The following is a 27,807-nucleotide window of genomic DNA, read 5'->3' as shown; positions in this document are numbered from 1 at the left end:
TACCGTAATAATATTGGCCATTTTATTAAAGAATAGTGAACTTTTCAAATGCACACTTATTCTGTGTGCTGGAAGAAATTTTTAAAAAATGAACAGCTAAATGCCAAACAGAAGTCTGAGATCAGCCAGAGTGAGCTTGGCGAAGGACTCTCCTTTTCCTGATAACACCTTCTGGGCTAATTCTTTTTTCTTGGTTTGCAGCTCTGAGATCTTTTCTTCCACAGTTCCTTCACAGACAAATCTAAACCCAAGCACAATATACAATTAGGTCAGTTTTTAAACCATCATTCCTATAAATTCTAACACACTGCCAGTTGGCTTTCAGCTAAGTGATAATTCTTCACTGGATCAAGTGACTGAACTAGTTAAACAATCTCAAATTGAAATTTCTACAATTCTTTAAAGATAGTAGTTAAAACTGAAATAATTTTACCCATGCAATTTTGAGCTCTGGACTTGACACAATTCCTCTATCAAAACGTATAGCAATGATGTAAGACATTTTGTGAAGCACTACCTATGGATCTTAACATCCTTCTGCTGCCCCACCCGATAAATGCGGTCACAGGCTTGGTCTTCTAGTGCTGGATTCCTGAAATTTAAGGAAAAAGTAACAAAGCACTTATAACCAACAAAAAAAAAGTGAAAACAGAACCAAATGGCAAGCAATTGATTTCCCTTTCTACCTTGTTAGAATCATCTTTTCTTTAGAAGAATCATTTTTCTATCTATCATTTTTCCCAGTGTCTATTCATCTGTCTCTTCTTCTCTACTCGTTCTGTTGCACAACTAGTATTCCTGTTCAATGCAGTTAATATGTAATATGGAAAGAGTAATGGATAGTAACAGCCACTAGCAGCTCACCACCTGGGGCAGCAATTAAAAATAATTTAAAAGCCAGATGGTATAGTAGTTAAGGTGCTGACAAAGAAAAAGTTAAGCTCTCTTAGGAACGAAAACCATTTAGGTGGCTTCAGCCTGTCACTCACTCTCAGCCAAACCCACCTTAACATAGTGTTGTATGGAAAACAGGAGCCAGTAGTTTTAGGTATGTTTGCCATCTTCAGTTGAATAAATATATATAAAATAAGGCATGATGAAAATATGACAATAATTTAGAAGGTAACTGACAAATATAGGGAGATGTTAGATTCATTTCATTAAACAGCCAACAGGTATAGATTTAACATGTTATTTTGAATGGCAAATGACCAAAAGAATTAAGGACATAATTTGGGAAGCTCAATTAATAATGCTATTCTTTTAATCACATTTAATTGTAGCTGGAAACAACATATTTTTTCTAACATGGAAATAAAAAACTGCTGTATCTTACCAGTGCATGTCTAGAAGGAAGAGGTGGTTTCCTCCAACCAGATTAAGGCCAACACCTCCAGCCAGAAGTGAAATCAACAACACCTATGATAAGAATAAGAGGGATAGTTGGTTTATTACTTCACAAGTTGCTGATATACTATATATTCAAGGGCTGATTTATACTGCCATCCAGATGTGTATTATAATTTGGCTATGATGACAGGAAATACTGGGAGTTGCAGTCCAACACATCTAGTGTGCCAGGTTGGAGAAGATATAAAGCAAAATTCCCACAAAGTCCACTAAATTACAAGGTGGATTTGTCTTTGTCTTAATAATGTATAACTCAACCCATTAAGATATAGCATTATAAGCAAACAAAGCCACAAAGGTCTTCTGACCTAAAAGTTAAAAGTCGTGGTTTAAGATCAAGCACGAATGCAGTCAGTTAAGTTCTAAATAGATGCTTTTCTTATTTGCTTTTCTAAATTCATAGAACACTCTCTGTAGAACTATACTTTTTGAAAACATAGTTATATACAAGAATACTGCCACTCTCATGTGGAAAGGTGGAAATCACTTTTCACATAAGTTCTTTTGATCTTGCCTCCTAGAATAGGACTATCTATTTTTCTCCTCTGCATTACCCTGGGAATGCAGTGAGATTTTTGTAACATGGACAGGATAAGACTTACAAAATTCAGAAACTCTTCACTTCAATGCAGATTGTCATTGATTTGGAATAATTGATTTTAGCTATAAGGTAAAGGTTCCCCCGCACATGCGTGCTAGTCGTTTCCGACTATAGGGGCCGGTGCTCATCTCCCTTTCAAAGCTGAAGAGCTAGCGCTTGTCCGAGGACGTCTCTGTGGTCATGTGGGCGGCATGACTAGATGCCAAAGGCGCACGGAACGCTGTTACCTTCCCACCGGAGTGGTCCCTATTTTACTACTTGCATTTTTACGTGCTTTCGAACTGCTAGGTTGGCAGAAGCTGGGACGAGTAACAGGCACTCACTCTGTTACGCGGTACTCGGGATTCGACCCGCCAAACTGCCGACCTTCTGATCGACAAGCTCAGTGTCCTAACCCACTGAGCCACCGCGTCCCTTGATTTCAGCTATTAGAGCTTTAAATTTGATTGAATGGACAGTCATACACTATGACTGTAATGACTTTCAGAATGCAGATTTCTGAATCTAACCCTGCATGAAATACCAAAACTGTCTTATGAAAAGAATCAGTGGAAGGCTTTACTTTTACTTGCAGTTCAGACTGCAGATTGAGTTGCAAAGTGTAATCTATCAGTCTATCATTACAGACAATTCTAGCTGATTCAGAATAGTTAGGGAAAGGCCTTTGAAATCAGTCACTCCAATATAAAAATCAGATTAATTATTTTGCCAATAGAATAGTCAGTTAACATTCCAATTGCTATTTTGTGCAAAAAAAAGGCAAATACCTAAAATTAGAAATAGTTATGCCGAAGCAGCAGCAATGAAAAATAATTACCTTGAAGCACTTTTTTCATACCTTGGTTCCTTTAGGATTGTTGTTGAATTCTTCAACGATATCCATTCTCTGTTTTGGGTTCACTGAACCATCCACTACAGCATGTTTCAGGCCAAGCTTGTCAAGATGTATTGCCACAATTTTTAGCATACTTGTCCACTGAGATACAACAACACTATAAAGGTAGAAAAGAAAGCCAAAAAATGTTGTTTCTGGTTCAAACCTTATGTTTCAGAAACAAAATCACCCATCTTCTTCAATATACACAAAATATTGGACAATCTAGCATAATTGGTGTAACAATAAATGTAATATATAAATACAGACTTCTGTAACACAATGGAGATGGCTATTAGGATACTGGGGGGATAATGGCAAACTGAAGACATCTCAACTAAAAGCAGATCTGATCACTGTGGTGGAATGAAGTGCCAGTTAAATAGATAATTCCTCTCTGGACAAGGGGAAGATGCGAGATCATACACAAGTGCTCCACACTTCGTCTCTGGTGGGTTTTTAGAGTTCTAAGAGTCAAGCGAATGGGCAAAAAGACACTGGGTTTGTGTATTACCTTTTCTAATCACTTTTGGAAATTGCTCATTAACTATTTTTCAGCTATTAAAAACTTTTGGATCAACAGGTTTTACTATACCAGGTGATTTTCCTTCAATGTTAGAGAAAGAAATTTTAGATACATGTTTAAGAATGAAGGGTCCAGATGGATTTGAAATAAATTATAAGAATACCCATGGGAAAATGGGACCAGAAGGAAATAAACAATTAAAGGAGAAGAACACATAAATTTTACTGACTAATAGAGGACAGCAACATATTTTAACATTGGATATATTAAAGGTTATTTTTGAAGAATGGACGCATAAGTTAATTGAAGAATGTCTGTCTATATAAATAGACTGAGTTTAAAAATGTTATGGAAGAGGAAAAGGTTTTACTGGACAAATTTGTGACTGAGAAGCAACCTAGAACTAAGGAGAAACTTCCTGACAGTTAGAACAATTAACCAGTGGAACAACCTGCCTCCAGAAGTGGTGAATGCTCCAACACTGGAAGTTTTTAAGAAGAGACTGGACAGCCATTTGCCTGAAATGGTATAGGGTTTCCTGCCTTAGCAGGGGGTTGGACTAGATGACCTCCAAGGTCCCTTCCAACTTATTATTATTATTATTATTATTATTATTATTATTAGGTCCAGTCGATCCGAATCCGACCGGTTGCGACTAAGAACCCACACTAGGTCTTATCTCGCAGCGATAAGGGCGGCGAGAGCCAATTACTTCTCCTCCCTCATCGCGTCCACAGATAATCGCCCGGCTGCCCTGTTTAGAGTGACCCGCTCCCTTCTGAATCAAGAGGTGAGGGAGGAGCCCTTACAGGGTCGAGCTGAGGAATTCGGTCAATATCTGTTGGATAAAATCGCTCGGATTCGAACCGGCCTGGACTCCAACTGGGCAGAGTCTGACGAACAGGACACGGGCAGTCTTGTCGACGTCATCTGGGAGGAGTTTGATCCTGTGACTCCAAAGGAAGTGGACAGGATTATGAGGAGGTTGAGCTCCTCCACATGCTTACTGGACCCGTGCCCTTCCTGGCTGGCTTATGCAGCTCGGGAGGGGACACGAGGCTGGTTCCAGGTGGTCATATCTGCTTCTCTGAGTGAGGGTCGCTTCCCCGCCTCCTTGAAGGAGGCGGTGGTGAGACCTCTCCTCAAGAAGCCCACCTTGGACCCAGCTACATTGAATAACTTTCGTCCGGTCTCCAACCTTCGCTTTCTTGCGAAGGTTGTTGAGAGTGTGGTGGCGCATCAGCTTCCTCAAGTCCTGGATGAAGCGGATTATCTAGACCCGTGCCAATCGGGTTTCAGGCCGGGCTACAGCACGGAGATGGCATTGGTCGCTCTGATGAATGATCTCTGGAGGGCCTGGGACAGGGGACATTCCTCTGTCCTAGTCTTATTAGACCTCTCGGCGGCTTTCGATACCATCGACCATGGTATCTTGCTGCGGCGCCTCAGGGGACTGGGAGTGGGAGGCACGGTTCTTCGGTGGTTCTCCTCCTTTCTCCTGGGACGCTCGCAGTCGGTGTTGGCAGGGGGACAGAGGTCGACCCCGAGGTCTCTCGTTTGTGGAGTTCCTCAGGGGTCGGTCCTCTCGCCTCTCCTGTTCAACATCTACATGAAACCGCTGGGTGAGATCATTCGTGGTTTTGGAGTAGGATACCATCAGTACGCTGATGACACCCAGCTTTTCATCTCGACTCCAAACCACATCAGTGATGCCCTCGACGTGATGTCCCGTTGCCTGGAAGCGGTCCGGGAATGGATGGGGAGGAACAGGCTTCAACTCAACCCGGACAAGACTGAATGGCTGTACATACCGGCATGCCAGGATACTCAGAGTATTCCATCCCTTAATGTAGGGGGTGAGTTATTGCCCCCCGTTGATAGGGCCCGCAACCTGGGTGTCCTCCTAGATTCACAGCTCTCCTTAGAAGATCATATAGGAGCTATGACCAGGGGGGCCTTCACTCGGGTTCGCCTAGTGCGCCAGCTACGACCCTATCTGGACCTGGATGCCTTGCGTACAGTCACCCATGCACTTGTGACCTCTCGCCTTGACTACTGCAACGCTCTTTACATGGGGCTGCCCTTGAGAGCCACTCAGAAGCTTCAGCTGGTAGAGTGCAGCTGCACGAACACTCTTGGGGGCTTCCCGATACTCCCATATCACACCTCTCCTCTGTGAGCTGCACTGGCTTCCAGTTGCCTTCCGAGTGAAATTCAAGGTGCTAGTGATGACATACAAAGCCCTACATGGCATGGGTCCGGATTACCTGCGGGAGCACCTACTGCCAGCCTCAACACCCCTCCGTCCTGTGCGCTCCCACAGAGAGGGCCTCCTCAGGGTGCCACCGATCAGAGAATGCCGGCTGGTGGCCCCCAGGGGGAGAGCATTCTCGGTGGGTGCGCCAACCCTTTGGAACTGCTTGCCTGCCGAAATCCGGATGGCCCCCGACCTTCGCACCTTCCGGCGTGACTTAAAAACCTACCTATTCCAGCAAGTTGGCCTGGCCTGATAGATTCTGGGGTTTCATTTGTTTTACTATTGTTTTACTGTATACTTACCTTGCTCTGTACACCGCCCCGAGTCCTTCGGGAGAAGGGCGGTATATAAAAACAAATAAATAAATAAATAAATAAATAAATAAATAAAATTATTATTATTATTATTATTATGAGTGATCTGAAAGTGGATTTAGAAATGACAGGCCACAAAAATGATACAGAAAAATATTATACACTTGAAATACAAAAGAAACCCAGTGCTGACTTAATAATTAAAAGTTATATATATAACAAGCCCAGACAGAGACCTTGATATTTTTCCTATATTTGATTTACTTTTCCAAAGCTTTGAACAATTGAGAAGGGACAAAGCAAAAATGAAAAGAAATCAAGTTCTAGGTCATTATTTGAAGAGAAGAGACTAAAGATCAAAATTGCTAAAAGTAACGGAGGGAATATAAAATTGGTTTATTTGGTCAAGGTTAAAATAAACATGTTGATATGTCTGATAACCCTTAATGGACTTTTGCTGATCAGAACTGATATGACTAGGTTTTAAAGATTTTATAGATAAGAGATGGGATATGGAAAGAGACTGTCTGTTATATTTTAAGAGAAGTCAATAAGTTGTTAAAATTGTTTTCATTTGATGTGATGGAGGAAATTTCATTATATAGTTCTTTTTCCTTACTGCATTCTTATTTTTGCTTTATTATTTTCTTTTCTGTATTTTCCATTATTTCTTTTTAATTAATTTTTACTTTTGTAATTGTACTTTTTAGTAAAAAGTACTATTAAAATGTTTATTACATATTAACATTCAAGGCAAGAGCCTTGGTGGAGCAGTGGGCTAATGCCTCCTTAAGTAACACCAGCTGTCTGCAATTAGTGCAGGTTCGCATCCCACCAGGCTCAAGGTTGACTCAGCCTTCCATCCTTCTGAGGTAGGTAAAATGAGGACCCAGATTGTTGGGAGCAATGAGCTGACTTTGTAATAATGCCGCTTGGGGGGGGGGGCGAAAGCCCTAATAATCAGGCATATACATAGAATGAAGGCTATTGCTAAACACATTGATTTGTGCTTTAAGTTGTAAGCTGCCCTGAGTCTTCGGAGAAGGGCGGGATATAAATGGGATTTAAAAAAAAACAACATTAGGAATGCCACACATGAACCTCTTAAGGCAAATATCTCTGTGTTATTCTACGGCTAGTCTTTGCTTAACAACCACAACTGGGAATAACAACTCTATCACTAAATGATGTGCTCTTTAAGTGAGACATTACATGATCATGATCTCACTTCTGCTGTAGTCATTAAGCAAACCATCCATGGTGCTTAAGCAAGATATCACAGGATTGTAACTTGAGATTTTATTGCCGGCTTCTCCACCGATTCTGCTTGTTGGAAGCTACCTGTGAAATTGCCCATGTGATTTGAAGAGGGGCAGGTGTGGCCTTCTTGCAAAGCTTTCCAAAGCAATGCAAGAAGGCAGAATCCAGTTCAGAGAAGGATGTGCATGGCCAGCAGTTGGTTCATCGGCAGACGGAGAAAAAAAGACAGCAAACATCAATTGGGAGCAGCAAGGCCGGCAGAGAGGAGGGTAGCTGAGGCATCGTGCTCGGATACTCACCATTTTTGAGAATGATTTTGAATTCCCTTCAGTTCTTCTAATAGGTGAGAAATCTAAAAGGACGAGAGAGAAAAGAATACATAACCATGAGCCTGCCCAACTTTAAACCTGCTTAGTTAGAAGTAAGTTCCATTGCGTGTAAAGCCAAAAACTGGAAATTTATTGATGGAAAGCATTTTTATTTTGTCCTCATCTGAAAATACGAGCGCTTAAATGAGCTTAAATAGGTCCAATAGGAAAGAAGAATATTTCTCTACTAGGTTTACTAATTTAAAAAGGTAACAAATGAGAAAGGAATGAAGGGGAAAGGAAAACAAACTGAATAAGTAACTAGTTCTTAAAAATGCATAATTGCAATCATCAATTTGAATATAAGCTGTTTTGGAAAATGCATTTTTCAGCAGAACTACTCACTTTTCTACCTGTACTTCAGCCAACCTTACATTTTCTATTGTAATTAGAGAAGACTCTGGAGCCAGCCTAGCTACGTATAGTCATATAACTCAAATAAAAAAGATGGCCCTTTAACACACACCCCTATCCTATTTTGCTGCCTGAAGCAACTGAAGTATTAAAACAAAATGGTAATCTATTTGACTTTTCTCTATGAATACAAATACATTATTTTAAAGCATGGATATACAATCTTGCTTTTGGGTTAAAAGCCATTTGTGAATGTATTAGGTCCATAATGAGAAAAGTGTGTAAGATCAATGCAGAAAGTAGCATATTTTATTTATCTGCATTATTTTTACAGATAACGCAATGTGCTGAACATATCCAACATACCTTCCTTATTTTCCCCACAACAACCCTGTGAGGTGAGTTGGCCTAAGAGAGAGTGACCGGCCAAAGGTCACCCAGCTGACTTTCATGGCTAAGGCAAGATTAGAATTCATGGTCTCCTGGTTTCTAGCCTGGGCCTTAACCACTAGACCAAACTGGCTTTCATATGCAAAAAGCATATTTATTTATTTATTTATTTTATTGGATTTGTATACCGCCCTATTCCCGTAGGACTCAGGGAGGTTTACAGGGCAGTTAAAACCATGAATACAAAAAATTAAAAACAATTAAAACAATTAAATTAAATTCAAGCCCCAAGAGTAAATCTAAAACCCAGTTAAATTAACAACCCCACAGTCTGGACCAAACAGATCGAAGAGCCAAGTTTTCAGGTCCCGGCGAAATGAGCGAAGGTCGGGGGCAGTCCTAAGTTCTGTGGGTAGTTGGTTCCATAGGGCAGGCGCACCCACAGAGAACGCCCTTCCCCTGGGAATAACCCGCCGGCATTCATTAACCGGCGGTACCCTGAGAAGGCCCTCCCTGTGGGGGCGCACAGGACGATGGGAAGATGATGCCGGCAGCAGGTGTTCCCTTAGATAGTCCGGACCCAAGCCATTTAGGACTTTATAGGTCATTACCAGCATATGTAGCATAGAAGCCATTTTTTTTCATTTTAAATTGCAACCATATTTCAAATATGCATTTTTTCATCTCACCCCATGCCATATCTCCTCACCTTGTGCATTATTAGAATCTCTTTAGATAACTTTAACTTACTTAGGAGTCAATGAAGGCAATCAACTGCACAAAGTTTTACTTACTTAAACAAATGAAAGTAAACTTCCTTTAACTAAAGTACTCGGGGCACCTGACGAAGAACCAGACGCCATACAAATGACTCAGTAAAATCCAGCCCCTTGCCACATTGAGCAACAAAGCATGCACAAACTCTTTAGCTCCTACTCAGGTGAATACAATGCTCTGCACGATCGGGAGCTGATGAGGCCTCCCAACTGAACTAAGTTCTACTTGGTTAACAAAATCAAAATAAAATTCCTTGGAGACTGGCCATTCAAGATGGCAATCAGGAGTCTGAAATGAAGAGTCAGTGCTGATGCAGAGCATGGAGTCAAAGCTACTGTAGTAAGACTCATATCGCTCCCCATAAAGAGGTTCTTTAACAGCCCGCTCGGAATGTAGTGATGGTCTGTCTGCATATTGATAAATATATATACATAATCCTCTTTCCCTCTTTACTTCTGTTAAAAAAGACACCACATCTGGAATTCCCTTGAAAGGACTGCAACTGTCTTCCTACCTTGGTGCTCTGCTTGGTCATTTCAAAAAGATCAGCAACAAAAGCCGTTCCAAAGAGATTCACCATCGAGAATGGATCACTGCTATCAGGTTCCGTCAGACTTAAAGCCCTGAATTGTTCTTCCATTGACAGAGAGATGCCTTCGCTATTCATGTTAGCCTGGTCAAGAGCCTGAAAGAAAAAGGATACAGCCAAGGATCCCCAATTTCTGAACTCAAATAATCTCCATCAGAAGGGAGGAATAGCTGCAAGCCTGCCATAGTTACCACTTTCAGCAAAGAAAGATGGCAGCAGCACTGACGAAGCCTCAGCAAGAGGGACAGGATGTGAATGGTGGTGGAGACGGGAGACCTGTCTTTCACCATCTTTCCTGAGGAATCCTGCTGACACTCTTTCAACTGCTGTGCTCCTATCAAAGATAAATAAATAAAATAAATAAATAAAGAGGAAACTGCATACGTATCAAAGACAAAACTCTCAGAGCAGAATTCATTTCAGAAATGGGAAATCTGGTTTCTGAAAGCTATAATTACAATTTGAGGGTGGGAGGCCAAACCAGTGGATAGGGGAATTAGGCCAAATGGAAAAGGGAAATAAAAATCATTTCTTTCTGTGGAGACGGGAACCCTCCCTGGCGCACACACTTGGGAGTTGGGAGGAAGAATTCTAAGTTTCATTTGAGTTATGTCTCAATTATTGCAATTGTAGCTGCTTCCAAAATGGCACCGTCTTCTAGGATGGTACCACGTGGCTTTTGTATGGGAGTTCCCTTTCCTATAGAAAACTAAGTGGACTGAAGCAGAATGGGGGAGCAGAGGGGAAGAGGCCCAAAGGTGTAGGATGCAGCCAGGTGGGCAGAGAACACCGAGTGTCTCAGGGGGTGGGGGAGGTCCTGAGATGCCTGGGGAGATGCTGCAGTGCTAGCCTAGGACAGCACCAGGCCTCCCATACTCCAAGACATCCCGTGCTCTGGTTAACAACCACAATGGGGAGAGCAGGGATTATGGTTGTTAAGTAAGGCGATCATGTGGGTGACCACTAACAGCCATAATTCTGGGGTCAGTTGTGGCCATACATTGAGGACTACTTGTAATCTAAGGCTATATTACAATTTTCAACTATTTATACCTCAGAGGGGCAAAAGAATTGCCCCGTTTCTGGCAACTGTGGCTAGAAAGAGCTTCATGGCATGTAAAAAGGTTTGGGGGCTGTAGAGTCTTGTGGCCTTAGGCTGCCAACCCATTATTTTTTTAAAAAAACCCAGATGTTTCTTCAAGATAAGTGTACTGTTATTAGAACAAATTACTACCTTTTAATAGGAAACATGAGGTTACAAAAACAGCAACAAAAATCTGGAACAGCCTGGTCGGATTCCTATCAACACATTTCTACACAGAGTACAAGAGATATTTAATACCTTACCTGTATTAAATGGGTTGTCTCCAGAAGAGCCTGTACACAAAGTTTCCTGGTGTTTGAGAAAGGACTGCAGTGTTGACCTAAACATCAAGAAGGCATAATGAAGACACAGGTCTCTTTCCCTGTTTTTATACAAACCCAAGACAGACAAGCACAGATGCAATGACAGGAGGTGGGCCAACCAGCTAATCTGGTGCCATCAAGAAACCTCTGGCCAAAAAGAGAATGCAATTTATAAAGGGATTGATCACAAATCACTCCAACAAACTCAAGATGAACCATAAATACCAATGAAAGTATAAATAATATAAGACTTTTTCTGAGGAATATAACATGGAGAGCAAATGAAAATATTTCAAGTACAGGTAGTCCTCAATTTATAGCAGTTCAGGTAATGATTGTTCAAAGTTACAACAGCACTGGAAAAAAGTGAGTTAGGACAATTTTTCACACCTATGACCATTGCAGCATCCCCATGGTCATGTGATCAATATTCAGACGCTTGGCAACTGACTCATATTTATTGCTAAGCACATTGATTTGTGCTTTAAATTGTAAGCCGCCCTGAGTCTTTGGAGAAGGGCGGGATATAAATGGGATTAAAAATAAAAATAAAAAAATAAGACTTTTGGAGTGTCCCTGGGTCATATGATCACCTTTTGTAACCTTCTGACAAGTAAAGTCGATGGGGAAGCCAGATTCACTTAACTGTGTTACTGTGTTACTAACTTAACAACTGCATTGGTTCACTTAATAACTGTGGCAACAAAGGTTGTAAAATGGGGCAGAACTCAATAACAGAAATTTTGGGCTCAGTCGTGGTTGTAAGGTAAGGACTATCTGTAGTAAACAAAGGAATTAACATGTATCATTTAGCAATTTCATATATTAAGGAAAAAGAGAATTATGTCGAAAGCCATATCCTTTTAGAAAAAACCTCTCAGGAGACAAAAAATAATGGTGGGGCAGACCCAGATAAAAAAAGAATGCAACTATTTTTCTCTCATTATTTACCAGTATTTTATTCATTAAATTTATTGGCCACCTAATGTTGTTCATTGTATCTATCTCATTATTCATTATTTAAGATATTCATTATATCTTCATGATATCCGTACATCTAAACATTAATCTTTTGTGGGAACGTGTCTCTGAGATGGTAACTCTGCCATATAGACAACTGATTTCTCTGTGCTTTTAAACGGAATGCACACTAGAAAGAAAACAGAGCAAGATTAGGAACTATACAGAAATGCTTCTCCCAAGAAAGAAGCCGCGCTGAAAATGTTAACTATAGTCTCAAAATAGAGCTAATCCATGAAACTAAGTTAACAGATACATTTATACATTTATGCCCTTATAGGTATCACACCTGGATCGTTTGAAAAGTACATCATATACTGACTGTTCATCTTCAGAGAGTTTCAATCTGTGCACCTGAACAGAGCGCTGAGGCAGAGATATCTAAAGGGAAGGAAGAAACAGAACAATTTTAAAGACTGTACCAACGTGATCGGGTACTCAAAATTATTAAAGTGGAAGACTGTTCTACCCTATGAAAAATCCAGACAACACATTTTTCATTCCACTCCCAGGCCTAGAACTTATTTATTTATTTATTTTATTTATTATATTTTTATACCGCCCTTCTCCCGAAGGACTCAGGGCGGTGTACAGGGCAACAAATACAAAAACAGGATACAAAAGTTAAAAGCGATTAAATAAATGCCCAAGGTTAAAACAATAATTAAGATGTATTAAAACCCCAACCCTAAGCCATCAGACCAGGTCAGACTGCTCAAATAGATACGTTTTTAGATCGCGCCGGAAGGAGCGAAGGTCGAGGGCCGTCCGGAGCTCAACCGGCAAGCGGTTCCATAGGTCTGGCGCGCCCACAGAGAACGCTCTCCCCCTGGGGGCCACCAATCGACATTCTTTGATGGGAGGCACCCTGAGGAGGCCCTCTGTGGGAGCGCACTGGACGGAGGGAAGTTGCCATGTGAACAAAATACTGGCACATTATATGCTGTTTTGTTCCGACAGAAAATAAAAAACCCTGAAACCCAACCAGGTAAGAATAAGGAAATTTTGCAAAATATTTAACATCTTAAGCATATTTATCAAAGCAACACAATAACAGTGTTGTGCATAAATGATTCAGAAGTCTGTTGCCTTACCATTTTTTTCCTCAAAATTCTATCAATAGTCAAGTATAATAAAACTTGAAGACCAGTAGCACATAGTACAGAATTTAAAATCTCAGTTTGGCAGAAGCAAACAATGTAAAAATCTTGCTTTCAAATATTCCATCTTTTAAATTAAACTTTTACTGTTATGGGGAAGATGTGGTAGATGCTGGGCCAAAATGCTGGGGAGCGTAGAATGAATAGAGCATACGTGATTTGTTCTACTTCCTTTTAGCTATACTGATACATAGAGCTGCTATTTGTCACCAGCGTTTAAGTAACATTCAGTTTTTTTATACATGGAACTGGTTCGAGTCCCACCAGGCTCAAGGTTGACTCAGCCTTCCATCCTTCCGAGGGAGGTAAAATGAGGACCCAGATTGTTGGGGGTAATAAGCTGACTTTGTAATAATGCCGCTTGGGGGGGGGAAAGCCCCAATCAGCAGGCATATACATAGAATGAAGGCTATTGCTAAGCACATTGGTTTGTGCTTAAATTGTAAGCCGCCCTGAGTCTTCGGAGAAGGGCGGGATATAAATGGGATTAAAAAAAAAAGATGGGAAAGAGAGCATTGTTCTTTTGTCTCACAAAGGAAAATTTTTGAGTGTAAAATAAAATTTGTCTAATTAATTAAAAAAGTAATATACCCTATTTTCACAGTTGAGCAAGAAAAACTGTAATTTTGTGATCTATTAAAGAAAGCAGAATGGCAAAAATAAATGGAAAAATGTTATTACTAAAGGCTTGCCAGATGAATCAAGCTGGTCTTTACTTCTTCGTAGTAAGAGACTCTTGGTTAAAATCATCAATCTCTCTCCTCCTTTTCTTGTATTATTATCAACTTGGCTCTTCCATACTTTAAACTCATCAAAAGGAGAACAACGAAGAAACCTGTGGGTAAAAGGCAGTAAGAGGAAGGCAGTAGAGACAGGTGAGACAATGCTGTCGAGGATTAACAGATTCAGGACAAATCACTTTATTTTTAAAGCTATGTGCAAAATACAAGCCCACTTTATTAACAAAAGACTTGTGTTAGGCCAGGGCTCTTCAAACGTGGCCCTTTTATGACTTGTGGACTTCAACTCCCAGAATTCCTCAGCCAGCATGTCTGGCTGAGGAATTCTGGGAGTTGAAGTCCACAAGTTATAAAAGGGCCAAGTTTGAAGACCCCTGCGTTAGGCTTATATTAAGTTAGCCTCTCCTTTACAATTAGCAAATATGAGCATGTATGAGATAGAGGAAGACAACACCCATTTAAGAAAGAAAGAAGCATGCTTAATTTACAAAGCCTTTGCCTGGTCATTAATGAGATTAACTTACCTAAGCAAAGAATACATATCCAAGAGGTTGTTCTGAATGGGTGTTCCAGTGACAGCCCATCTGGCAGTAGCTCTCAGTTTACAAGCAGCTATTGAGGCCTGCCCTTTGGGGTTTTTGATATTGTGGGCTTCATCCAGTATAATTCGAGCCCAGTGTATACATACTAGAGGACAGAAAAGAAATGACGTATCCTAGAGAAGTAGATTTCAGCATTAGTCTGTGATGTTTGCAAAACTGCCAGCACATTTGTCTTGAATGTATCTAGAATGTACATGTAAGACTATCTTTTCTCAATATACATGTTCTAAAATGTACTGCAATATTTTGAGATGGAGACATCAGAACATTAAAAGAAGTATGAAGTTAATTGGATCCACAGATTTGTCTGAAAATTATTGATCGGGTCAATATGTAAAGAGCTTTTTTAAAGATCAAAAGTATCTTAATCTGAAACATTAAGAAACCATTTCACTCCTTCAATTAAATGTCATAAAGTGTGAAAGTAATTTTTTTAGAAATTATATTAAAATAGATGTAAATAAAATTATTTTAAAATTAAATTAATCTTTAAACTAACTTTTACTATTTGCTTTTGCACCATATAATTAAGGCTACATTGAGAATTATTTAGGTAGAAATACAGACAAGCCAGAAATGTCATGAATATAATCCACTGAATTGTAACAAGTGAATCTGTAACCATTCCAGCCCAAATCATTCTATATCAAGGTTCACAGATCTGTCTATCTATTTATCTTTAAATACAGTCTTTATCTCAACAGAGCAATTCTTTGTTTCTATTTTAAATCAGTTTTGCACATTTCAATCACCTGTACTAGACAATCTTCAGCAACATCTATTTCTTCTTTTTGTATAGGAATTTCCTTGGCTAGAATACTGTAAGTAGTGATAACAATCTCATACTGAGAAAGGCTGCAAAGAGAAGGAGACATAGTTGGTAAAGAATCTGGCACCTCAGAATTACCATTCTGTTTTTAATTTAAATGTTGATGAATAATAAGTGTGGCTGCTTTCAAAGTTGCTAATGAATGGTATATTTCCATCCACTCTTTTCTTCCAGACATGGGGAAAGGGACAAAACAAATCAGCAGGCAGCTGCTTCTAGTTCCACAACAAAATTACAGGCAGCCCTTATGGTAGTTGGTACCATATTTTCATCAGCTTCACAAAGATGTATTAAAGATGTATTAAAACTGCTAAGAGCAAGTACACAGCTGAGTAGATCACAAATATTTTTATATGATAAATTTAGGGTACTCCAGATCAATTTTCCAAGGAAACTTTGCATTTTGAATATCCTTAGTTATATTCCTGAAAAGCTCTGACAAAAGAACTGTCTGTAGAATATGCTGAGATACTCATCACTAACTAATGAGGGCTGAAGATGACTGCAGAGATTGTAGGCCTAAGACCAGAGCCGAAATGTCAGTTTGTGCTTTTATTTTTTAACAGCTTTACAGCCAGGCTTTTTTTTTCAGTATCCCAACATATTAAAGCAATAGCATAGGGCAAGAAACACTGCATCTTAAAACTATCTTTGCACTTACCTACTAGCATTCTTAATTCGGTTAGGTCCATGGTATAAGTATACTTTCAGTTTGCCGTGTTTTACATATTTTTCCACTTCCTTTTTCCAGTGATGAATCAGAGATGCAGGACAAACAATCAAGGTGCCCTGTGAACAGGTATCAATAGAATCTGAAAATGCAAAAGTTACTAGGTGAAATGGGATCTAAACAAAATACCACAATGCATAATAGGTCTCTTCAGGGTTCTGGCCCCTCACATTTTCCCTTCCTAACATCAGCTTTAGATCTTTCCTAAATGGCCACAAATCATGGCTAATCCTGTTTGTGGAGAGAAGGAACTCTTTTCCTAGCATTCCCCCCCCCCTACAATTTTACTATTTCACCTAATCTAGTGATCAGTGCTGCCAATACCTAATTTATTTACAATAAATAGTTCATGTTCCATATTTCCTTTCTAAACAATTCACCAGAAAAAATCCAATCTAATTACACTGTGTAAATGAGTTGACAGATAGTAATTTTTATTTTTGTACCTTGTTTGGACATCCAAAGCTCTAGTTTCTTCTCTTTTTCTTTTTCTGCACACTTTTGGGCCAGGATGAGAGCAATCATTGTTAAAGTCTTCCCTAAGCCCATATCATCCGCTGGAAAGGAAAAAAAACAGAATAAAACAAAAATATGGATTTATGTACATCTTCCATGTTTCCTGTTTTCCACAATTAATTATATATTTTCCTCTTTTATGTAAAAATAATTAGAGAAATGAATGGATTAAATTTTATCTGGAAAAAGTGGCTAAAGTGCTGATTGGAGCTAAAACCAAATCCACTTCTGAGAATTAAAATTAAAATCTTACCATACACTATATCTCCACAGAGATATGTGGAAATAGGAAAAGCTTGATCTTTTTAAAAACTGAAGGGCAGAATTCAAGGAGGAACTTGGGAAACCCAAACATAAACCAAGGGGGAAGAGCTTGTTGAACCAAGGTCTAAAAAGGTTGTTTAATATTGCTATAAACAGCTTCTGACAAACAGTAGGAAATTTAATGGAAGAAATAGAGAGAACATAAATTTTCAATATTAAAAAAACTAGTCAAGTTTTCAATTGTTTATTTTCACTGAAGCTCTAAGCCTAATTGTGTCTAATTCTCTGACAAAGATTAAATTTGGTTGTCGGCTTTCTTCTCATTCTTCTTCAGGCTAGACATAGAGGTACTCGCTTTATTTAGGATAGTCTGTGATCTGACATGTACATCGGGATCTTTGCAATATTTTTTCTCAGATCTGGACAGTGCTCACTATTTACAACAAACCAGTCTCACCCTGTGATTCTTGGAGCATTATATTTTTTGTTGCATTTTTCTTTTTAAACAAAGCAGTCTGAATGTTTGCATTTTGTTTATTTAAAGTTAGAATTTAGGACTTATTGTTTAGGTTGTTTAAAAAAAATTAAATTTTATTTATTTTATCTCCTGTGAGATAGATTTATCTTCCCTGAAGGGGAATAGGTAAAGCTGAATCTTTCAATCACATATGTACATTGCCAGGAGTTTATCGCCCTCTTCTTTTTTTTTCTTTTGCATTTTGGCCTTTTAATTGCCAGGAGGGTTGCACAAGTTTGAAAGCTCACTCTCTTATATACACACTAGGGTTGGAGACTAGTAATGGCAGCATGAACTACCAACTCACTGTGCAGAACACGGGGTTATAATATGAAAACCATGAACTCTGGGCTTTCAGAGATCCCACCTTCCACCCTATCAGCACAGCTGTTTTGCTACAGATATGTTACCCAGAATTCCTCCACACGGCTTCTGATTCTCCCTCCACAAAAGCCAACTAAGGGCTTGTTTTTGATGCAGCAATAGAGGGACCTGAAAAAATAGAAAAATATGGAATCAACTGCTACCTTATTACAAGATCTAATTTTATTTTGTATTTATACGTAAATATTGTAAGTTTTGGTAATCTGTGGTTCCGACGAATTCTTTTAAGGTCCACATTGGTCTAGTCAACCCAATATATTTTTGCTTAATAATGACAGACATCCTATTACATTAAATCAAAATAGTAGCTTCTTCTAAAAAAAATACTAACATGACTAATATTAAATATGTCCATCTTCTCTCAATTATACAATGGTCTCAAGAGTACACCTATCTCAAGTATTCCAGAATAAAGAAATATTATGAACCCCACTTATAGGATTATTTTTATTAAATTGATTTAGACTAATGCCCACCCTGTAGATGAAAACGCATCTACAACACATCACAAACAGTTCAAAAAAAATCCCATGAATATTTAGGATGCTGGACTGCATTTATCAGTTTGTCTTGTTAAGAATTTTAATTCTTTGCCACTGTATTAATATATAATTTTATGTATTAATAATTTTGAGTTAAGGATGGATAATACATGTAGTCCTAGGTTAGCAACTACAATTGGGACAATCAACTTATTGTGCTTATGATGTTACTTCAGTTTTCCTTTACTTTACAGACCTAAAAAGTTCATAAATGTAAGGACCGGGTAGTTAAGTTACTTTTTCATCACTATCATAGCTATGAAGGGTCACCACACAATTGTTAAATGCGGACTACGTGTGTGTGTGTCTATATGTAGCGGACTTAGGGTGAGAATGGGGCCAGCTGAGAGAATGGGCCCTGCCGATTAGGCAGGAAGATGAGGAGCTCCGGCAGCTGCCATGGGTCTGGTGGCAGGGCGTGGCTTGGAGGAGGGAAGAAAAAGGAGGAGGAAGCAGATAGAAGGGAGGAAGAGAGGCGGTTTGGTGGAGCTTGCTGTTCTGAGCCAGCTGAGAGAATAAGACAGAATAAGAAGCTGGGGTTTTCACATTTGCTTTTTTTTTTTTTTTGCTTTGTTACAGGCAAGCCGGATTAAAGGGGGAAGGATAGAGAGAGTGAAAGTAGTTGTTGGAGCTGTTTGCTTGAAGCAGGCCAGGTAGAGAGAGAGACAGAGGGTGAGAATGGCTGGTTGGAGCTGTTTGCTTGAAGCAGGCCAGAGAGGGAGGGGGAGGGAGGGAGGGAGGGAGGGAGGGAGGGAGGGAGGGAGAGAGAGAGAGAGAGAGAGAGAGAGAGAGAGAGAGAGAGAGAGAGAGAGAGAGAGAGAGAGAGAGAGAGAGAGAGAGAGAGAGAGAGAGAGAGAGAGAGATGTGAAGTTTTATTGTTTCCTTCTCTTTTGTTGTGGGCAGGCCAGACGAAGAGAGGGTAGTCTGGAAAGTTTTAATTCCTTTCCCTTGTTAAGTTAGGCAGAGGGAGACTTAGGGGAGAGTTTGACATACGTCTTTTAGTGGGAGGTAAGGTTTTTTTTTCCTTTATAGGATCAGCTGGGAGAGATAAAAAGGGATTACATGGAGTGACGTCAGAGAGGGGTGAGGACAGTGGACAAGGGAGGCTTCTGCCAGCACCAGAGATTGGTTGCCATCGTTCTAGGCAAGTTGTTATCAAAGACGGATTGACATTATCCTGGGCAAGTTGTTGCCACCAGAGACTGGCTGCCATTGTTTTAGGCAAGTTGCTATCACCAGAGACTAACTGCCATCGTTCTGGACAAGTTATTGCCACCAGGGACTGGCTACCATTGCTTTAGGCAAGTTGCTGTCACCACAGACTGATCGCCATTGTTTTAGGCAAGTTGCTGTCACCAGAGGCTGATTAACATTGTTCTGGGCAAGTTGTTGTCATTAGAGATTGACTACCATCTTCCCTGTAAGCTCTTATTGCCTGAGATCAACCACCATCATCCCAAGTGAGTCACCATCGAGACAAAGCGACCATCACCGCCCCATGTGCGTGGCTGCCGATCATGATTGAATACCCACTGTGTTACATGACCTGTTAGGCAGAGGCGCCAACATTAGATACCTCTTTGGGCTGGTGACCACTTGGAGGGGAGGTCGGGAGGGAGAAGTAGCATTAAAATTAAGTTAATGAAATAAATGTGCCATTTGTTATGTTTGGGATCATACCATCTCTACAGTTTACTAAAATCCAGAGATATTTAATGCTGGTGTTGCAGCACTAATAATTTTATGAGACTCTTCAACATTCACAATTTAACTGCACAATTTCTAAGCACTCTTTCTTATCAGAAATGAAAACAAAGGTTTAGTGGGCTTTATTGAAACCAGAATATTGTAAGCAACTATTTAAATCCCATTTTCTCCTTCTTTGTGCAGAAACTGATCTTGAATTTTAGGGCACTTTATGAATGCTCGTTAAGTGGCATTGGTGACATATTGATTGAGAACATTACAGAAAGTAAAGCTTTATAATGTTTTGTTTTCACTTACTTTCAATTCAGGTGGATCTTCACTGACAGATTTCTCTGTGGGGCAACATTCAAGAGATTTGTGGAGCTGATTAATTGCATCACTTGTAGCATTTTGTATTGCCTGAAGTTGATCATTAATCATTGGGCCTCCATAAAGCATCTGCATTTTGAAGTCATCTAAAACTCAATTAAAGAAGTTATATACAATTAGCAACTTTAAACCTGTTGTGCCATAATGATTAATATAGGACCAGTGTTCAAATAAATCAAGACAAGGTCTTCCTGAAAATGTTATTTCATGGAAAATGATGAACAAAAAACTATATTGCATTTATGCTTTTTCTTCTCCTTCCATTTATAAACTTGAGTCTCAGTTAAATGAGTTTTTATTTCCTTTATTATTAAGCATATATTCCACATCCATTTCTGATATCAGTATGGTTATCCCTTTCCTCACATATTTTTGAAAGTATTATGGCAAAACTGACCAGATCCCAAAGGAAGATGGAGTTCAAAACAACTAGGCATAGTATTCTTCTGGAAAAACTGTGGCTCTTTTCCTGTGACAGGGCCTGGCTGCATTAGGTTGACTTTGGTGAACAGATCAGGCTGTATCTTATGCTTCACATCTTCTGTTCTGCAAGAATTGGCTGAAATATGAAGAAAATAATTTTGGCTGTCTTTTCTGGATAGGCTAATTTCAGAATGCAAATGGAAAAGGCTATACTGCTAGTCACATGTCAACTATGACTGCATTCTGTAACATGGATCCAGGTGTTGTATTAGTGATGGGCACAACTCAAAAATGTTTCTGACTATCTAAACAGCTTTTTGGTTCAAGAGAATTCAACAGCAAACATCTCATGCAATATTACCCTGCCTGCTTTCCAAGGATTTATCTCTCTATCCAACTATTGTGGAAATATAGTTAAGTGAAGACTTAAGAGAATTGCGCAATTATACCAGTTGTGTTATTAAAAAGGCTTACCTTCCATTGTACATTCTTCTGCTTCCAGGTTAAAAGGGCTAAGTGCAGCTTCTAGTTCCTGCACTTGCTTTAATAATCGTTCACCCTTATCTGGGAGAGCTTCCACATTCACTGTTTTCAAAGTCCTCTATGGGCAAATTAAAAAAAAGAAAAGCTATATTACTGATTACTTACCAATAAGCCAAATCATTTAACCCACTTTTATTTTCTCCATAGGTGGAATGATTAAGAACTATATAATAAATGAAATGTATTTATAAAAATAATGGTTATTTGCCCAAACTCCTATTCATGTCTGTTTCCCTTCCTCTCAGTCTGTTAACCAAGGAATTATTGCTTGGGCAAAAAGACAGCTTCTGAATGAAGGAAAAAAGGGTAAAGCAGTCACATACTTTGAGCTCTGGCCCCATGTATTACTTGTTTCAGCTCTACCTACAAATTTAGCCTTTGGCAGATTATTCCTAAGGGAATGCAACTATTAAATCTTATGCTTTCATTCTCAAGTAGACCACAGGGGTGTCAAACTCAATTTCATTGAGGGCCGCATCAGCATTGCGGTTGCCCTCAAGGGGCCGGGTGGGTGTGGCCAGGGTGGGCGTGGCCTACTGGGTGGGCGTGGCTAGAATGCATATGGCCTACTGAGTGGGCATGGCCAGCTCTACATCGTTCGCATCAAGGGTACCTATGGGGGCCTGGGCAGGAGTGGGAAAGATCTGAGGGTCTCTGGGCCAGGACCAAGGCAGTGGGGGCCGTTCCCTCACTGTTTCCAGGATGGCTTCGCGGGCCACATGAAACCACTTCGCGGGCTGGATCCGGCCCCCGGGCCTTGTGTTTGACATGTCTGACCTAGGACCTTTCAAGAGACTGCTGGGAACTGTAATTAAATAACCTTGAAGTGGCTTTATAGCCCAATCTGCTTCAGCAGTTTAGTACAGACTAAGAAACTAATATTTTGATACAGAAAATCTTTTGGTTCACTGAAAAATTAATACTTAAGATGCAAGAAGAGATTAGACCTGTTTCTGATTCAGCTGAGCTGACAGTTGACTGTGAAGAGTTTTATTATCCATACTGTTAGTCATCTGCAAAGAAGCTACTTCAGACAATACAGAAGGCATTTTTTTCTGAATGCAATCCTTTCCTTGCTGGGAATCAATTGCTTGCCCAACAGATGATTTGAATGACACAAGTGTTTCTTGTTTTTCACTGCCCAAATGTTTCTCTGTACACTTTTGCTCTTCTGGAGTTTTCCCCCTCTGAAATAGTATTGGTGTTTTTTCCATATTGTCTCTAGCATGTTCTTCTGAGAAACTTCTTGGTTTCTGAAGAGTCCCAAGCTCTTTGGATATCAGTGTTTTTTCTTCTGTTTTCCAGTTGCTACCTGTTTTCATTGTTACTATTTTGCTTCTACAGATTTCTGATTCATTTTTTCTAAGTTTCTCTTCATTAATAGGTTTTATGCTTGATGTGTGGCAGCTGAAGCTTGACAATGATTGTTTTTGATTTTCATTTTTCTGCCACTCATGTTCAGTAAATCTCAAAGATGAATTCTCTTGCATGTGGCTAGAGGAAATCTCAAATCTTTTGCTAGAATTACTTTTATGTCTATCCAATATTTTTGTGCTTTCAGTCTGAGGCTCACTCGGTTTTATTTGAGTTTTTGTTTCTTCTCTGGATAATCTTTCAAGTTTGTCTTCAAAATCTTTGTTTTTTATGTGCATGGTTGATGAAAATTCTTTCTTAACAGACAAAGTCTGTAAATTGGGCAGCTGTTCTTTGTCAGAGATATGAACATCTCTTTTCTGATTTTCTTTTTCTCCTGAATTTCTGTTCCCATTATCATTCATGTGTTTGTAAGAAAATTGCTTGTGATTCCTGTTTGAAACTTTAAATGGGTTTCTTTGATTTTTATGATCATGAAGCAATTCCAAAGCATGCTGAGACTGTGGATTACCTGGCAGTTTACTGGTATTTGAATCCTATAAAACAGCCACATGATATATTAGTATACATTTAAATTAGAGTATTTGCTCTGTTTTTTTTAAAACACAAATTGAGAAATACCTTAATTTTTATATATCTTGCAAAGTCTCTAACCATAAGAAGAAACAGTAATTATTGATCATTCATAAATTACTCAGGTACTATTGTATAATGATTTTTCTACATTATGTGGTTCTACATTATTATCCTAAATCAGACTATTATAACCATCCCAACATTCTCTCATTTTCTTTTCCTTTTTATTCCAATTCCAAAGCAATACAATCTGTTGGAAATCCGCAGTTATAAATACTTCCTTAGTGAATATTTAGATGAGTTTTTATCAGTTGTCTTCAGTTTTCACTAATATCCACTAAATGTCGTTAGCATAACATTTCTTAATCAGTATAAACTAATACTTTTAGCTAAGTGTAATGTGAGAAATCCTATTACGAAATTTATGCACATTTATCAAACATTAGTACGACTCTGAAATCTTTAGATAATTAAAAGAGTGTGCAGAATACTTAAGATGAGAAAAGAAAATATTAGTTCCTTCCAGAAAAGCAAAATTTATTCTGCTTTTTTGTTTTAGAACTTCCCATAGTTAATCTGGAACAGTAGTTCAAATCATGATGAATAGAAGATAGCGAAATAGTAATAAAAAAAATAACAAGAGCTTAAGATTTCTAATTGCTATAACACTGTAAACCTTAAATAACAATGGTATACCTGCCAGGGGACATTTCCACACATTTTCTTCCCTTCGGTTTTAGCTTTACTGCATCGATAAAACAATCTAGTTTAGAAAACAAAACATGGATTACCACACTGGGTATAAATGCTGAGTATTAATTAATCGATGGTATTCTGTCAAAACATCAAGTGTTCCTTTGAAAATATACCTGTACAAGTCTGGTTTTGCTTCCTTAATCAAAATTTGCAGCTCCACTGTATATTCTTCATGCACCAAGCAACGAGAAGGAGAAAGACTATGGAAAGAAAAGGCATTTACATAAATATTTGTCACAGAAAAAATAAATGTATATGCTACCTCAGTAGTATCAAAGATGGTGAAAAATATTTAAATCTGACTACCCTCTCATTATTATAAGGCGAATACAAGAATTAACATCCTTCTTCTATCTTTGGAACAATCACTTGTAAATCCAGGTGCAGTAAAATGTTTTATAAAAAGTGCCTGGAAAGCATAGTAAAATGTAAAATAAACAGCACAAAAATCTATTAAAGGCTTAAATGTTTAGAATATTTAAGCCTTTAATAGAGCCTTTAAGCCTCTGCAGAAGCAGGCAACTAACATTTTAACTTCAAAGAAGATACTGTATAATTATGGGACAAATGTATTTCCAATACCTTTTTGTCACTCCAGCTAAAATTATAAACTAAATATAAAACTATTTCAGTTATGAATGGATATAGCATGCTACATATTTAAAAATATTTTTCTATATTAAAAGTGGCACAGTAATTACTTTCTGATAAACAACTGCTGAACAGTAGGTAAGCAACTGATAATACCCCAAGCTTGACTTTTTAAAATTCAACTTACTCAGTGGGGAGCACAAAGTCACATGGCTTCTGATTTTGGACTCCACACATATAAAAGCTTTTGCCTTTATTTGGGCCATCTCGGTTTCCAGTCTTCAAAAAACAGGGAAACTCTGAATAGAAAGGAAATGAAAGATATGAAGTTTAATCAGAGATAGAAAAGTACCAAGCTAACTAATTTTTTTAAAAAAAAATCTCACTTCAACTATTCAGAAGGCTCATATATCAATTTTACCTTTTCTCTGTGGTTCTTAGAATAACAAATGCTGCTTAAATTATCAAGCCCAGCCTACTGAGGGCAGGAACCCAAACTCTTCACTTTTCCCTCCAAATGTCTATCTAGACACATTGAACACACAGCACCACACTAGTTAAATTAATTCTACAATCAAACTGCTTTTAATAACTTGTTTTAAATTATCCTATGATCTAACACAGACATACACAGACTGAAATTTATTTCCAGGGTCTGGCTTTCAGGAATAATTGAGACAAGGCTGATGGTCTTTTCCTATATAACATCCTTTAGATCAGGGGTCTTCAAACCGGGCCCTTTTATGACTTCTGGACTTCAACTCCCAGAATTCCTCAGCCAGCATGCCACAAGTCCACAAGTCATAAAAGGGCCAAGTTTGAAGACCCCTGCTTTAGATACTTATTGCTATCAATAAGCCCCTCGTCAGGATTTCCAATTTTACTCAGTGCCCCATTTATCATCCTGTGAGCAGTTAGACTGAAAGAATAAACAGACAAAGACTACCTTGCCTAGTGTTACAGAAAAATATTTCTGTTTTTATTATTTTTTATCTTTTTATTTTTTTTATTTTTTTATTTAAAAGTTTTACAGTACATTTTATCTTTAACAATCCCCCCTCCCCCCACCCCTACCTAACCCTCCCTATCCCTCCCCCCCATTCCCCCTCCCCCCCACTTCCCAGAGCTAAGTACAAGGTATAAAAACAAAGAACAATCATAAACATCCATATGCTAAAAACAATAAACTATTAACTCTATCGCCCTCTAGCTCATATAAAATGACTACAAGCAATACTAATGTTACATATAAAAAGAAAAAAAAGGAAAAAAGAAAAGGAAACTTATTCAAATGCTAAATGAAACTTTTTAGTCCCATATTTGTTCTGAATATAATCAATCCACTTTTTCCACTCCATAATATAACGTTTTTGTTTTTGCTGGGCATAATTACAGAGGCTACTGTTGTGGACATTAAGTTGATGTTGAATTTAATTACAGCAGCAAGACTCTTAATAGGTCAATATTGGAAAAAGGAGGAACTGCCGACTATAGAAGAATGGACTCTAAAGGTTTCTGACCTGGCGGAAATGGCAAAGATTTCGGCTTACTTGAAAGATCATTCGCAAGAACGTTATATTACAGAAAAATATTTATATGTGCCATGTGATGAATATAACTCTGAGGATTCCTGGGAACCTGCTTTTTGCTCTATTTGTAACAAAAGATACCCTCAATTTCTGAGCTGTATTCTGTTCTATGTGAAATCTTTCAACTACATTATTTTAATCCCTTTTTAACAATTAAGAATTCCCTTGATCAATATCAGAACTCCAAAGTCACTTCCAACCCTGTTATTCTCTTATTCTCTCTTATTCTGCTTATGGAGCTATGGGTGAATGAATGAATGAATGAACCTTTATTGTCAAAGTACAACCATGTACACATTGAGTTTGGCTGAGCCTCCCTTCGTGACTAGGAAAGGCTTTTACTTTCTGTAAATGGGGGGGGGGGAGAGAAGAGGAAGAGCCATTTATTGCTACCTATCAGGAAGCACATGTTTAGTGACCTACTCTAGAAACCAAATCGTTCTTTAACTTGCATATTTACGTATGTATTAATCCGCCTGCCTTTTTTCTGGCACTGCATAAGTAGTTCCCATAAGAAAAAACTGACTGGGGAACCGCCCGATCACCTTTGAAATTTGCAAGCCATTCCTGACACCTCAGCCAAGGTTTCCTGCTCAGTCACCCCGTCCACCCTCCTACGTCCTCACCGTGAGCGGAGCACAACACTTTCTCCATGGTTCGCTCTCCAAAGCTCTCTAGGGATTCCCCTCACAGCAATCAAATCCTAACCGGACAAAAGGGAAGGACTCTCTCGCTTTCCCGGGAATCGCCAAGCCCACTTGGCTTCAAAGCAACCAATCCCCTTGTTTCTTTTCCCCCGGGTGGAAACCATCACCATTCCTCCCGCCTATGAAAAGCCGAGTTTTCGTCTCAGAGCGCCGAGCTAAGGAGGTTTTGCCCAGTTGCGGAAGGGATAGGAAAGTCGCCCAGTGAAGAAAGGAGCGCGATTGGTCAGAGAGGCAGCCAATATTTTCATACCTCGCTAACTTTTCGCATTAGCGCGAAAAAGCAAGCTCAGTCAACTTAGCCTTAAAACGGTTGGGTAAAAAGGGTAGCGCCCCCTTGGCAGTTCAACGGAACAGGAATTACTTAATAGAGAAAGTCAAGTCGTGATACCGTCTCTCGCTTTCCCATAAATAGGAATGTCCGTGGAATTCTGGTCAAAAGTTGTTATAATCTGAAGTAATGTTGGCTTCTGTCCCTAGTTTTCCCCCTTGAGGTTTTCTTTAACACAGGCACGTATTTACAATAACCTTCATAATTATTCTACCAAGTATTAATTATGAAGCCATTTAATCTAACACTTACGGACAGAATACGAAAATAAAACAGTGGTCTATTTTTGAATGCACTTATTTTATTTATATCCTATTTTAATTAATGGGCCCATTCAGTACTGTGTATGCCTCTCAGAATTATTTATAAAATTAATAATTGTATAAATAATTCTGAGAGGAATACACAGTACT

At 38.9% G+C, this 27,807-nt stretch overlaps 1 protein-coding gene across 1 annotated transcript; it reads right to left on the bottom strand.

Moving 5' to 3' along the window:
* Nucleotides 1–27,013, bottom strand: TTF2 (transcription termination factor 2; the record flags this gene model as incomplete). The annotated part of the gene is made up of 23 exons (XM_081327730.1): nt 1–241; nt 518–592; nt 1,337–1,419; nt 2,850–3,003; nt 7,542–7,594; nt 9,646–9,816; nt 9,912–10,054; nt 11,068–11,144; nt 12,437–12,528; nt 13,989–14,142; nt 14,572–14,762; nt 15,402–15,504; nt 16,140–16,290; nt 16,655–16,765; nt 17,916–17,997; nt 20,436–20,593; nt 20,905–21,053; nt 21,401–21,531; nt 22,421–23,383; nt 24,120–24,186; nt 24,293–24,379; nt 24,958–25,069; nt 26,986–27,013. The coding sequence occupies 23 exons, from the start codon at nt 27,011–27,013 to the stop codon at nt 97–99; spliced, it is 3,480 nt and encodes a 1,159-aa protein (XP_081183856.1). The 3' UTR covers nt 1–96.
* Between the last annotated feature and the right edge of the window lie 794 nt (nt 27,014–27,807).

The sequence above is a fragment of the Vipera berus genome (assembly GCF_964194415.1).
Source record: "Vipera berus genome assembly, chromosome: 4".
Lineage (NCBI taxonomy): Eukaryota > Metazoa > Chordata > Lepidosauria > Squamata > Viperidae > Vipera > Vipera berus.
Note: the sequence above shows the minus strand (reverse complement) of the source record. Positions and strands in the feature narration are given on the sequence as shown.